The sequence below is a fragment of the Phyllostomus discolor genome, chromosome 5 (genome assembly GCF_004126475.2).
Source record: "Phyllostomus discolor isolate MPI-MPIP mPhyDis1 chromosome 5, mPhyDis1.pri.v3, whole genome shotgun sequence".
NCBI classification, from domain to species: Eukaryota; Metazoa; Chordata; class Mammalia; order Chiroptera; family Phyllostomidae; genus Phyllostomus; species Phyllostomus discolor.
The window spans coordinates 28722876-28738422 of NC_040907.2; the positions used below are offsets into that span (position 1 = coordinate 28722876).

Here is a 15547-nt window from a genome sequence, read left to right on the forward strand (position 1 = left end):
AGCAGAACAAAATGAGAGAATGGATAAACAAATTGTGGTACATTAATAAGATGGACTGAAGAATAAAGAAGATCAAATTATTGATATAACACAGATAAATCCCCAAAATATATGTTGAGTGAAACAAGCCTGACACAAAAAATATGTATACTGTAAGATTCCATTTATGTGAAAACCAAGAACAAGCAAAGCAAGCCTATGGTGGTAGAAGTCAGGAGGTGAGGGTGGGTGGGAGTCAAGAGCTGACTGAAAAGGGTGTGAGGGAACTGTATGGGGTGGTGGGAATGTCCTTTATCTGTTTGGGGGGAAGTTCACAGGTACATAAAATGTCAAAGTTCATTGAACTGAACACTTAAGATATGTATGTTATATAGTATATAATTATACCTCAATTAAAAATAGTTCCAAATAAGAAATAAAAATGACTTTATAAAGATTGTCCTGTCAATATACCCATGATATGTTTGCAAGTGGTCAAGTTGCAGGCAGTAACACTGCAGACAGTAGGTATAACATTATTTAAATTTTTAAAAATTGCATATGCCAAAAATAGAACAAATCTTCTTTGCATTCTCTCTCATATATATATATATATATATATATATATATATATATCTTAATATATCTCCTACATATCTCAAGTGTTCATTCAGTTCAATATACTTTGACTATATATATGAGTTGTGAATATATATTACATATGTAGGGATTGTGAATGACTTATTTTCTTTTTGATGTATTTTCAGCATTTTTCAAATTTAAAAAATTTACATACTAAGGAGAAAAATGAGTGTAGTGAGGGAGAAAAAAATGAAGAATGAAAAATTAATACAACTTAAATACAAAATAGGCAATGAAGAAGGACAACAAAGACTTTAAAGCAGGAAAGGAAGGAAGGGAAGGGAAGGGAAGGGAGGAAGGAAGGAAGGAAGGAAGGAAGGAAGGAAGGAAGGAAGGAAGGAAGGAAGGAAGGAAGGAAAGAAGGAAAGAAGAAGGAAAGGAGAGAGAGAAACAAGTGGAAAGTAGCTAAAAAAAAACAGCTACAAATTCAAGAAAGTTGCAAGCAGCAAGTTTGTATTATTGAAACCTTGATGAGTGCCAGAAAGAGCGAGTCTTAACATTAGGTGCTAAGCTGAGAGTGGACTACTGCTTTAATGGCAGTGTAGCTACAGGCAGAGAGATGGCTTTGATGAGTTAATTTGCTTTAACATGGTAAATGTGTTCTTTCGCGCTCCCAGTTCACTACTTCAGTCATCTACGGGGCACCTGCTGTTAATGAACAGACAAGTATCTAGGAGTATGTGGGGTGTGTAAGAGAGACAGGACCATAAGGAAGCCAGGAAGGTCATTTTTCTTTTTAATCATTTAGCTTCTAGAAGATAGGCTCAACTGTTTTAAAATTCTGGATCCTGGAAAAACCTCTATTGCTGGAAACCCTACACACAAAAGTCCAATTCACTAGTCTTGGTGTGAGAAATAAAAAACATTCTGTTCTGTTTTGTTAGGTTGGTCAAATATGCTAGGGCTAGACGTCAGATTCAAAGACATGACAAAAAGTCAGGAAACAGCACTTCTCAGTTTTTAGAGTTAATGCCCCCAAATTAAAGCTTTGTTCCAGTTGAACAGAGTGCATTCTCCTCTGTTTTAGATTCAATTGACCTAAAGAAAACAAAGGAATATAATCAGAGACTGAATGAGGAAATTCTGGCTTTAAGAACTCGGGTTCGATCACTGGACTCAGAAAAAAAAATGCTTGGGGAAGTGGTAAGTTGTTTAATTTAGTTTGTTCTTAGAATTATTTTAAATGTGTGTAGAATAACAACCCAGCAGAAGAGCAATAAAGATACACATCACCTATTGGTCATTACTGAGGATGGATACTGGTGACTCCAGCATCCCAGGAAAATGCCATACTTTGACTTGAATGCATGCTGTCAGTATGTGTATTCTATACATCTTAACTACTTATACTAAACAGCAATCTTATTGTTATTGTGTCAATTTATGATCTCTTCTTTTTAGCAGGGATTTAGATAATAGTTTACACTCAACATAGTTACCAAATAGAAATTATTATTCTATTATACTGGATATGTTTGAGATTATTAATACTACACTTTTAGTTGTGTGACATTTTTTAACCACTTCTCCTTAGCAATTAATTGGTTTTTAATGTGTACTTCCAAGTTCTGGATATATTACATATCCCTTCAATTTTAGTTTATATTAACATCACAATTGTATCTCTATGTTTGTAACACAGTGCCTGGCATATATAGCAGGTGCTCAAAAAATTTTGTTGCAAGAATGAGTAAATAGCCATTAGGATGGCTATTATTAAAACAACAGAAAATAACAGGTGTTGATGATGATGTGCAGACATTAAAACCCTTGTGCACTGGTAGGAATGTAAAATGGTACAGCCACTGTGGAAAACAGTATGGCAATTTCTTTAAAAAGTAAGCATGGAACTACCATATAATCCAGCAATTCTGCTTCTGGATTTATACCCAAAAGAACTGAAAAAGGGGGCTTTAACAGATGCTTATTTATACTCATGTTCATAACAGTATTACTCACAATTGCCAAAAGGTTGAAGCAACCTAAGTATTTATTGACAGTAGAATGGATAGAAATACAATGGAATATTATTCAGCCTGAAAAAGGAAGGAAATTCTGACATACAATACACCATGGATGAAACTTGAAGACATTATGCTAATTGGAATAAGCAAGCCCCCAAAAAGGCAAATAGTGTGTGATGTCACTTATAAGAGGTACCTAGAGTAGTCAGAATAGAATGGTGGCTTCCAAGGACTATGGAAAGGGCAGAATACGGAATTACTGGTTAATGGGTGTAGAGTTTCAGTTTTGCAAGATGAAAAAAAATCCAAAGGTGAATGGTGGTGCTGGTTGCAGAATAATGTGAATGTGCTTAATGGTAATGAACTGTACACTTAAAAAGTGTCAGCATGGTAAATTCTGTGTTATGTATATTTTATCAAAATTTAAAATTGTAATCATTAGAAAGAATGAATAAACAAAGAATGTTCAAAGTGTCTTTGTAAATTTAAATATCTAATGCTGATATATATTTATGTCTGATATATTTGTATACATATATATGTGGGAGATAAACTTCAGGAACAGTATACTGTAAACAGTGTGACTTCTGGAAAGGGGAGAGGGATTATTGGGGTAAGGTTATGTGAAGGAAAATAGCACTTTTTACTGTATATACCTATGTGTTGTTTGAATTTTTTTTACACAAAGAATGTGTTCATGTATTACTTACATATTTTGGAAACAAAACAAGTCTCCCACCCTTCCAACTTTAGTATTTAAAATACTTTTGTATTTAAGGTTGAAAGGCTTAAAGGAGAGATTCGTGAATCTCAAGAAAGTAAGCCACTTGGAAACCACTCCACTGGGAAAACTGTGGGTGCTGACCAGAAAGTACAGGTATTTTAAAGTTCTCCTCTTTCTGATTTTCAATTTTTAATGGAGTCACAGATTTACAGAGTATATCAGAGCAATTGGTGCTGATCACTTGTTACTCTCTACTTATTGCCTATCTTTTTCTATGGCTCAGCCATTAGAGTGGAGGAAGAAATTAAGGTACAGAGCCTGTATTTCTGTTCAGTTCTTCCCCACAGGGAATAATTAATATGAAGAATCTGATGGGCTTTCTCTTTAAAGAAAAGAAGAATTTTACAAAGATGCAACCAACTGGGGTATCATCAAAATGGAGTTGATTTGTAGAATCAACCAATGATGGGGGCTTGGGCCATTGATACGTGGCTTCAGTGTGTACGGTGTCTAGTCTTGTCAGCAAGATCAGCCTCTGAAGTAGTGGGCAAAGTGATCAGTGATCAAACACAAGACAAACTGAAGCAAGAGGCAATGTGTTTTCCACAGGGCTATTTCACACATTCCAGTCAAGGAGCTAGATTACTCTTGGGGGCAGCCTTTCCCCTTACATACTTAAGATGAGTGACATCCCATGTTACTGAAGCATCTCATTCACTGAATTTGTTTTTATTGTAACTCCCTGAGTCCTACATACCAGACCTTTTAGGTATCAGGGAAACTATAGCCACAGGGTTTCTTGACTTCAGCCAAGGAACTAGTAGCCTTCCTGTCTCCCAAAATCCCCTTGTAGCTAAATAACTCATTTTTGTAGAAAAGAAGGAAGGGAGGGAGGGAAGAAGGGAAGGAAGGAGAGAAGGAAAGAAGGAATTTCCAGGCAGGACTTCAGTAACTTTTACCAAAATTATTTCCAAAGAATCTTTAGTAACTATTTTTATTCGTTTCTTATTTATTTAAATATAAGATATTTGAATATTTTTCAGATTTTCTCCTTTCTTGGTTTCTTTCTTTCTTTTTTTTTTTTTTTTTTGCTAAAATGCTCCTGGAGATTCTTCCCTATCATACAAGGAGATCTTCCTCATTCTTTAGGTCAGTCTAGCATTCTGTTGTGTGATGTACTATCATTTATTTAACCAGTCTTGTGTTGATGGACACTTGGGTTGGTCCTAGTCCTTTGCATATAGTATATGCAAGTGTTTCTACCGGATAGAATCATAGAAATGAGATTGTGGGGTTAGATGTTAGTGCATTTGTAATTTGGGTAGATGCTATTTGCCAGATACTATTGTGTGGAAATTGTACTTTTTTCCCTCTCCCATCAGCAATGTATGAGAAAACTAGTTTCCTAAAAAATTCATCAACTGAATGTATTGTTAAACTTTTGTATTATCACTAAATGATAGATGAGAATGAGTGTCTCAAAGTAGTTTTAATTTTTACTTATTTATAGTGAGATTGAAATATGTTTAAAAGTTATTTGTATGTTTAAAAGTTATTTGTATGTTTTTTATAAAATTAACTTTATTGAAATATTTACTACAATATAAGCATACATATTTTAAAAGTTGAGTTTAATAAGCTTTGACAAATCAATCCATTTGTATAATCACAACCATTGCAATCAAGAAGGAAAACAGCCCTGGCTAGTGTAGCTCACTTGGTTGGGCATCATCCCACAAAGCAAAAGGTCTCTGGTTTGATTTCAGTCAGGACATATGCCTAGTTTGTAGGTTTGGCCCCTAGTTGGGGTGTGCGAGAGAGGCAACTGATCTGATCAATGTTTTTCTCCCACATCAAGGTTTCTCTCCCTCTCTTCCCCTCTATCCAAAAAAGAAATAATAATAAATAAATAAAACATTTTTAAAAGAAAGAAAACATATTCATTAGCCTAAAAATTTCCCTCCCCCTTTGTTATCGGTACCCCCAACTTCACCATTTTCTATTATCATACTTTTCTAGAATTTCAAACACATAGAATCATCTCATATACACTCTTATGTTTGGCTTCTTTCACTTGTAATGCTTTTGAGGTTTATCCATGTTGTTTTCTGTATCAGTAGTTCATTTCTTGTATTGTTGAGCAGTATTCCTATATGTGGATATGCTATAAATTGTTTATCCACCCACTGGCTGATAGACAATCAGGTTGTTTCCATCTTTTGACTGCTACGAATAAAGCTACATCTAGTATTGATACGCCAGTTTTTACCTGTCTTGGATAAATGCCTAGCTGTGGAATTAACCCAGTCACAGAGTAAGTGTCTATTGGCTCAACATTTCTATTTGCAAATGGATTTAATATTAAACAGACCATCCTATTGCTGCTAGTATGCCTGTTCTCAGAGAAGACACTTCAAATGTAAGAAATGTTAGGCACCTGGCAGGAATAACAGCCACAATATATTGACCATCTGTCATATGTCATGATCTGTTCAAGGTGTTTTATGAACATAGTCTTGTGTAATTCCTATAACAGCCCTTTCTATGGGAAGTGGGAATATTCATCTTTCATATTGAGAGAACTTAGAGGAACTTGACCAAAGTAAGAGACAGAGCCTGGAGCTGTCCCAGTTTTGTCTGGCCCTAGAGCTCATTTACCACAACATACCAACTCTTGTGAGGAATTATATTAGGGACTTATTATAACCCACAGGGGTTACGGCATGCCTAGCACCAAGCACATATATCACCTCTTCCTGGAGGTTACGACCCCACAGTATTTTGTTCTCTGCAGCAGTGGTCCCCAACCTTTTCAGCTCGAGGGACCGATTTTGTGGAAGACAGAGGGGAGTTGGAGGCGGAGCTTACGTGAGCTTCCCTCGCGCTGGTTCCTAAGGTTCCTAACAGGCCCTGGACCGGTACAGGGGGTTGGGGACCCCTGCTCCACAGCGCCTGCATTCGCCATCGCATTTGTGCCTGTGAGAGGGTACAGCACAATGCAAGCCCGCGGGGGGATGGCAGGAATACTCGTATTACTGTGCCTGGGAGGTATAGCTTGGTCCAGAGCATTAGATGATCCCTACCTTTCAGATAGTAGAACATTGACAGTGGAAAATTCCGAACTGTTTCACCGTTCTCCAGAGTTGTTGGCAGCTACCCCGTACCAATGAGGCTTTTCCCTAGCGAGTCCATCAGTCGTCGTTGTTGGCCGCGGACTGACAGGTGAGGCGGGCTCCCTTCGGCTACTCAAAGGTCTCCACATCCGCTTGCTCATAGCTCAGATTATTTGCTGGGCCTTTCCTGTTTTCCTCTTTTAAACTTCGGTTGCCTAAAGTACGTAAGTTGCCTAAATACATAACTATGTTTAGTATGCCATAATTATGGTAAATTTCAAATATCTATTCTTTTGAAAAGTTATGTTTTAAAGTTTGAGCGCTAAGATACATGACATTCTTAGACTGAGCAAACAAAGGAAATGAGGGGAGGTGTCGCTTTGGAATTGAAGTGTTTCTTGAGCCCTGTACTGAGACGTCTTGGCTGGTGTGAGGGCAGGGCTACAGAGGCTCCTGCCCTCAGTGTTGGCTGCGTGTCATGTGTGGGTGTGCAGAAGCGGTCGCCGCTGCCGTGGTGGCTGGTAAAGAGGAAGAAGCTGCTCTGGGGAAAACATATATCCTTCCCCGTATATGTGTACGCTGCTGCTGAGAAGTCAATGTGATCCTCAAACAGGTGTCTTGACCATTTCACCGGACAGGAGGGTTTGTAAAAGTTAGGCTTGGCTTGAAGCACCCATTTTCCCCGTAGTGTTCCTCTTTCTTTCCACCTCACCAGTTTGGGATTGCTATTCCTGTTGTATTGATATTAAACATAAAGTAAATTATGGATAATCAACTTTCTTGAACTAATGAATTAATTTTTTAATATCTGTAGGTTCAATTAATAGATGTCTGGCAGTAAGTTACGAATCTAAAAATATACTAAGCAAAGCTGTGGAATACTTTCCCCAAAGTTTAATTAGATAAAACTGTTTGAATCAACCCTTTCCTTTCTTCAACCCAAGTAAATGAATATTTTTTTCTCTAAATTAAACTAAAACCTTAATTGAAGTTTCTTTTGAAACCTAATTCTAAATAAAAATAATATCAGTGTTTCCAAAAGACACCTAAATATTTATAAACTTCTTTTGCATATAATTTTGTTACTAGACTGATCAACAATAAAAACTTACTTTTGGAAATTTTTACAGGTAAATTCTCAGCTTAATTCTGAACAATCAGGATGCTGCACTGTATTTTTCTAATACTTGTTCCCTTCAGTTCAGTTGCGAGATTGCTGCCTGGGCTCATAATAACCAACTCCCCCAAAGACCCAAGACCAGATAAGAGAGGAAAGTTGTTGGTGGGAAGAGATTTCAGGGATATCACCTCCAGGAAAGGCACTTAAGAAATGTAGCTTATCTTTTCAGCAGATTTTTTAAAGGAACACAAATATATATGTTTTTTAACTGGTGATATATTTGGATGAAGATTTCCATCTTAGAGCTTGAATTATCAGGAATATAGGGAGACAGAAGGGAGACCAGTATGAAAGGTCAAAACATAGTGAAGTGCACGATTTGAACGAGGTAAGAAATAAAGAAATTATCTTTAGTTATATTTTCTGATACAGGTGAGGCAGACTTCATAAGGATGCTTTAAAATTACTGAAAATAGGCAAAAGGAGAAAATACATACCCAGAAATGGGTAAATTTATGTCCTATGATTGTGACGATGGTTACAGAAAGCAGGACGTCAGGAAGGAGCCCATGAAAAGATGTTTTTAGGATAAACTAGTCTGTTGAAATTGTAAGATGATTTAAAGGTATTGTCTGACTAAAGAATAAATGTGAAAATTCAGAAGAATCCAATAATGTAAATTGCCACTTACGGATACTTTTGTAATCGAGGTGTCCATATATTCCTAACTATTGTCCCTGTTTTTCAGATGAGGAAACTAAGGTTAAGGAAAGTTATGTAACTGACTCATGGTTCCACTGTTGGTAAATTGTAGAACAGGACTCTTTTCTCTTTTTTAATCTTATATTTCAATTACAGATTACATTCAACATTATTTTATATTAGTTTCAGCTATAAAGCATAGTGGCTAGATAATCGTATACTGTACAAAATGTGCCCCATTCTGCCAATATTTCCAGTATGCACCTGGCCCCACACATAGTTATTAGAATATGAGTGACTATATTTCCTATGCTGTACTTTACATACCTGTGACTATCTATAACTACCAATTATAATTGAGTTTATTGGGTTGACATTGGTCAATAAAATTATATAGGTTTCAGGTGTACAATTCTATACTATATTATCTGTGTGTTCTGTTCTGTGTTCCCCACCCCAAGTAAATCTCCTTCCATCACCATTATTCCCTCCTATTCCCTCTTCTACTGCCCCTACCTCCCCCTTCCCCTGTGGTAATCACCGTGAGATTTTTTATTTTCGCTTAATCCCATCACCTTTTTCACCCAGCCCTGTACCCCCCGTCCCCTCTGACAGCTGTCAGTCTGTTCTCTGTCAATGAATCTGTTTCTATTTTGTTTGTTAGTTTATTTTGTTCATTAGATTCCACATATGAGTGAAACCATACAGTACTTATCTTTCTCTGAGTGGCTTATTTCACTTAGCCTAATGGTCTCCAGGTCCACCCTTGCTGTTGCAAAGGATAAGATTTTCTTCTTTTTTATGACCAAGTATTATAGTATTCCATTGTGTCAATGTATGACAGCTTTTTTATCCACTTGTCTACTGATGGACACTTGGGTTGCTTCCAAATTTGGCTATTGTAAATAACATTACAATGAAGATAAGAGTGCATATATTCCTCCAAATTAGTGTTTCAGGTTTCTTTGGATATATTCCTAGTAAGTGGAATCACTGGGTCATAAGACAGTTCCATTTTTAATTTTTTCAGGTAATTTCACTGCTTTCCATAGTGGCTCCATGTAACTACCAATGTGCACTTCTTACTTCTTAATCCCTTCATCTTTTTCACCCATCTGTCAACTGTCTGTTCTCTATATCTAGGAATCTGTTTTTATTTTGTTTGTTTGTTTGTTTATTTTGCTGTTTGAATTCCACATATAAGTGAAATCAAATGCTCTTTGCCTTTCTCTGACTGACTTAGTTCACTTAGCCTGTATTAAGATTTCATTTTTTATGGCTGAGTAATATTCCACTGTATATATGTACTGTAGCCTAAAACATTTAAAAGATATGTTTATTGATTTTAAAGAGAGGAAAGGGAGAGGGGAGAGGGAGACACACACACACAGAGAAAGAGATACATCAGTTGGTTGCCTCCCATATGCTCCCTAACGGGGGATCGAACCCACAACCTAAGTAGGTTCCCTTACTATGAATTGAACACCCAGTCTTTTGGTGTATGAAACTATACTCCTATCAACTGAGCCATACCAGCCAGGGCATACCACAACTTTTTTATCTGTTCTTCTATTGATGGTCACTTGGTTTGCTTCCATATTGTGTCTATTGTAAATAACACTGCGATGAACATATGGGTGTACATAATCTTTCAAATTAGTGTCTTAGATTTCTTCAGATATATACCCTGAAGTGGAATTGCTGAGTCATAAGGCAATTCCATTTTTACTTTTTTGAGGAACCTCCATACTGTTTTCCATAATGGCTGCACCAATCTGCATTTCCACCAACAGTGCAATTTGTGTGGAACCACAAATGTCCTGGAAATATCAAAGGAATCTTGAGAAAAAGAACAAAGCTGGAAGCATCATGCTTCCTGATTTCAAACTATATTACAAAGCTTTAGTAATCAAAACAGCATGGTATTGGCATTAAAACAGACATATAGATCAGTGAGACAGAATGGAGAGTCCAGAAATAAACCCATGCATATGTGGTCAATTAATATACAACAAAGGAGTCAAAATATGCAATGAGGACTTCTGGTCAAGGTAGAGGCATAAGTAAACATGGCTTGCCTGCTTACACAACCACAGCAAAAATTACAACTAAACTACAAGAAAGGTATTACTCAGAACTGTCAGAAAATCGAGCTGCATGGAAGTCTGACAACTAAGGAATTAAAGTAGTTACATTCGTTTAGATGGGTAGGAGACACGGAGACATGATGGCACAGAATAGGCTGGTTTCACATCTGTATATGGTGGATAAAAATTGGGAGGGATATCTTAGGGGTGAGGGATCCCCACCCCACACCAGACCACCCAGCCCAGGGTTCCAGGGCAAGAAAGATAAATCCCCACAACTTCTAGCTGTAAAATCCAGTGAGGGTTGGAGGAGTGGAAGAAACTGCAAGATTCTCAGGCATCTCCTCTTAAAGGGCCCAAATAAACTTACACAGACTCACTGTCTCTGGGATCCAGCACTACGGCAGCAGCTTGAAGGTCAGCAGTGTCATATAGGGAGAAACTGAGGTGTCTGGCATCAGGGCAAGAACCAGAGGACAGCTTCCTCCCACACAAAACTCCAGAGGCCAGGCAGAAGTCACTGTTCCTTTGCTGAGCCTTTTGCCACACAGAACCACAGTGCGATGGCATCATATCTGAGACTCCATCAACCTGGCTCACATGGGTTACCCTGCCCTGGCAATTACCCAAGGCTCTGCTCCATCCAACTTATGTGCCCACCCAAGCAGTTAACAGTGGCTTTTCTGCATTAGGCCACTCTACTAAGACAGGGAGTCAAAGCAGATCTACCTACTACATAGAAACAAGCACGGCAAGGGTGCCAAAATGAGGAGACTATATATATAGTCTCATTAGGATATATATATATATATATATCCTAAACAAAAGGACAGAGCGAACTTCAGAAAAAGAACTAAACAAAATGGAGATAAGCAACCTATCAAATGCAGAGTTCAAAACACTGGTTTTTAGGATGCTCAAGGAACTCAGTGGTACTTTTGAAGCATAAAAATAATCCAATCAGAAATTAAGGTTACATTAATTGAAATGAAGAAAAATTTACAGGGAATTACCAGTGGAATAGATGAAGCCAGGATTCAGATCGATGGTTTTGGAACATAAAAAAAGAAAAACACATTCAATAAGAACAGCAAGAACAAAAAAGATTTTTTTTGAAATGAGGATTGGGTAAGGAGCCTCTGGGACAACTTCATACTTGCCAACATTCACATCATAGGGATGCTGGAAGGAGGAGAGAAAAAGCAAGAAATTGAAAACTTATTTGAAAAAATAATGAAAGAAAATTTCCCTAATTTGGTGAAGGAAATAAACATATAAATCCAAGAAACACAGAGAGTCCCAAACAAGATGGGCACAAAGAGGACCATACCAAGACACATCATAATTAAAATGCCAAATTTAAAAATTAAGAAAGAATCTTAAAAGCAGCAAGAGAAAAGCAGAGAGTTACCTACAAAGGAGTTCTCATAAGACAGTTGGCTGACTTCTCAAAAGAAATTTTGCACGCTGTAAGGGACTGGCAAGAAGTATTCAAAATGATAAAAAGCAAAAACCTACAACTTAGATTACTCTACCTAGCAAAGCTATCATTTAGAATGGAAGGGCAGATGTTCCCAGACAAGGTAAAGCTAAAGGAGTTCATCATCACCAAGTCCTCATATGAAATGTTAAAGGGACTTATCTAAGAAAAAGAAGATCAAAACTATGACCCTTAAAACGACAACAAACTCACAACTATCAACAATTGAATCTAGAAACCAAACTAAGCAAACAAGGAGAACAGAAACAGAATCATAGCTATGTAGATCATTTGGATAGTTACCAGTTTGGGAGGAAGTAGGGGAGAAATGGGGGAAAAGATGCAGGGATTATAAAGTATGAGTTGATAATAACAGAATAGGCAGGGGGATATTAAGAACAGTATAGGAAATGGAGTAACCAAAGAACTTACATGCATGACCCATGGACATGAACTAAGGGCCAGGGTTATTGTCAGAGGGAGTGGGAAATGCTGGGTGGAGGGGGGCAAAGAGGGAAAAATTGGGACAACTGTAATAGCATAATCAATAAAATAGTTTTTAAAAGAATATACAATGGGTAAAGGACAGTCTTTTCAATAATTGTGTTGGGGAAACTGGACAGCAATATGCAAACATCTCAAAATGGATTAAGGACTTGAATTTACAACCTAAAATGATAGAACTACAAAAAGAAAACATAGATGATAAGCTCTTTGACATGGTCTTGGTGATAATTTTTTGGATCTGACACCAGAAAATAAGCAAGTGGGACTACATCAAACTAGAAAACTTCTGCACAGCAAAGGAAACTATCAACAAAATGAAAAGGCAGCCTACCAAATATGAGAAAATATATGCAAATCATATATACAAGGTGTTAAATATCCAAAATATATAAAGAACTCATATAACTCAATAGCCAAAAACCCCCCCAAACGATCTGATTTTAAAATGGACAGAGCATCTGAATAGACATTTTTCCAGAGAAGACAAACAGATGGCTAACAAGTACATGAAAAATGCTCAACATCACTAATCATCAGGGAAATGCAACTCAAAACCACACTAAGCTATCACCTCACACCTGTTATAATGGCTATTATAAAAAAAAAAGAATAAATAACAAGTGTTGGTGAGGATATGGAGAAAAGGGAACCCTGCGCAGTGTTGGTGGGAATGTAAGTTAGTGCAGCCACTGTGGAAAACACTATGGAGGTTCCTCAAGAAGTTAAAAACAGAGCTACCATACAATCCAATGATTCCACTTCTGGGTGTTTATCCAAAGAAAATGAAAACACTAATTTGAAAAGATATATGCACCCCCATGTTTGTTGCCACATTATTTACCATAGTCAAGATATTGAAACAACCTAAATGTTCATTGATGGATAAGTGGATAAAGAGAATGTGGCATGTATCTCCAATGTAATATTATCCATCCATAAAAATATGAAATCTTGCCATTTACAACATGAATGGATGCTGAAGGCATTAAGTGGAGTAAGTTAGATACTGGATGACCTCACTTATATGCAGAAGCAAAAAACAAACAAAACAGTCAGCCATGGATATAGAGAAGAGATTGGTGCTTGCCTGAGGTAACATGGGGGCTGGTGAGAGGGGAATGGGTGACGGGGGTCAAAAGACTCAAATGTCCAGTTACAAAGTGAATAAGTCAGGGGGATGCAATACACAGCACGGAGACTTTACTTAACAATCCTGGGTTGTGTATTTGAAAATGGCTAGGAGAGTGGATATGGAAAGTTCTTATTGCGAGGGAAACAAATTGTTTTAACTATGTCTGGTGATGGGTGCTGACTGGACTGTTGTGATCATTTTGCAACATATACAAACATTGAACTATGTTGTACACCTGAAACTAATATAATGTTATATGTCAATTACAACTCAATAAAAATTAAATAAAATAAAACAAGATCTTATAAGTTAGAGTTGGTTTGAATCCCAGTGTTAGCTGTGTGACCTTGGGCAAATTACATAATATATCAGAACCTCACCTAGTTCTCTGCTAAAAGAGGGTACTAATAGTTCCAACCTCACGGGAGTCCTGGGAAAACAGAATGAGATAGTGCATGTAAAGCATTTACCATACTGTCTGGCATATGTTAAGCACTAAATAGTAACTGATAACATTTTTACAATTACTATGATCAATTTGATAAGTTTTCAATGACGCCTTATGTTTGGTGGGTGCTTAAAATTTACAAATGCTTTCAAAGTCATATTTTACTCTTATTCTGATGGCTATAATGTACATAGGATAAGCATGGGCTCCATTTTCTTGTTGAGAAAACAGGCTGAGAGAGAAAAATGCATCTCATCAGCTGTGGCACTGGGCACTGGTTTTCCCAGCTTTCTCTCTCCCCTAGATGACTTTATAATTGAGCTAGGCAGAAAAATATTATTAGCATTTATAGGAAACATTATTATATATAGGATTAATTATATTTAAAAAATCCTTTTGCAGATATTGAAAATGAGCCAAGAAAAAATTGAAATATTTGAAAGTGAGTTGTCAGAAGAGAGAGAAGGGAGAAAGCAATTGACATCTGATCTTACTACTGTACAGAAGGCTTTGGAAGTTGAAAGTGAGGTATTTTGCCACTTAGGATGTTATTTTCCTGTTTTTACATTTCTAATTTAGGGATTCCATGTTATCATTTATTTTTATTTTAAAATAACTTACAGCTATAGAATACATGTTTCTGTTAGTAATAATGGAGTGACTATTTCCCTCAGCTGAGGTCCAGCACTAGCCAATAAGAGTCTTTTAAGAAGCAGGTGATTGTTACAATGGCCGCCAGGTCAGGGACTGCATCTCCTTTTAACCCCTTGTCCTGCCATCTTGGAAAGGTCTGTCAGGAGACATAACCAGACTATCTCTGGAAGAGAGATGTGGAGGTGAGTTCATGGAATTGATCACAAATTAGAGGGCAGTGACTGTCAGTTCGCTGGGTGGGTGTCAGCCAGTGCATTTTCCCAAATCCCGTCCTACTAATCTATGGGAATTTTCCATGAAATGAGGTAGGAAGTTGATACCACTTGCCCTCTTCCTATGGTTTTGGCTGGCTCCTCCTTACTTTCTCTCCTTTTTGCCCAGTACCTTCCTTGCCAACATTCTCCTCCCTCTGATCTCAAGATTTAGGGAATATAAAGTAGCTCCTCTCCTAAAGTAAATTCTATATCACCTATTCCCTTCACAGAGCACGACATCTGAGTCTCAGGCCCCAGTCATCCACCAGCCAAATATTGCATATTCATGTCATCGGTGCAGAAATTTGATTTTAAACATCATCTGCATCTAAATAAAGTATTTTCTCTCATGGGAAAAAAAAACAGGATTAGAGGAAACCTGAGTTAATTAAGTCACTGAACATACTTCATTAAGTAAGGTAGCATACTTTGTAGTTAAGAACACTTCAGGTTATGTGAATTTACACAGGTCACTTACGTTCTCTGAGCCTCAGTTCCAATAACCCTACCTCATCTGCTGTCACAAGATTGAAGGTAAACCATGTAGTATACTGTTCTAGAAAAGGCAGCTTTTTAAAAAGATACATTTAAAAACAAGTACTGTAGCCCAGGATGGTGTGACTCAATGGATTGAGCACTAGCCTGTGAACTGAAAGGTTGCTGGTTCAGTTCCCAGTCAGGGCACATGCCTGGGCTGCAGGCCAGGTCCCGTGCTGGGGGCATGTGAGAGGCAACCAATCC

General features: G+C 37.3%; 1 protein-coding gene across 3 annotated transcripts in view; it reads left to right on the forward strand.

Annotated features, from left to right (window-relative positions):
- The window catches only part of CCDC30 (coiled-coil domain containing 30), a 98158-nt gene that overhangs the window by 31588 nt on the left and 51023 nt on the right, over nucleotides 1-15547 (forward strand). For 2 of the 3 annotated variants that reach the window (XM_036025862.1, XM_036025863.1), the window contains 3 exons: nucleotides 1649-1764; nucleotides 3364-3462; nucleotides 14301-14426. In XM_036025862.1, coding sequence (XP_035881755.1) covers nucleotides 1649-1764; nucleotides 3364-3462; nucleotides 14301-14426 — 341 coding nt within the window. The remainder of the gene's footprint in view (nucleotides 1-1648; nucleotides 1765-3363; nucleotides 3463-14300; nucleotides 14427-15547) is intronic. The other variant, XM_036025864.1, reaches the window with a different exon arrangement.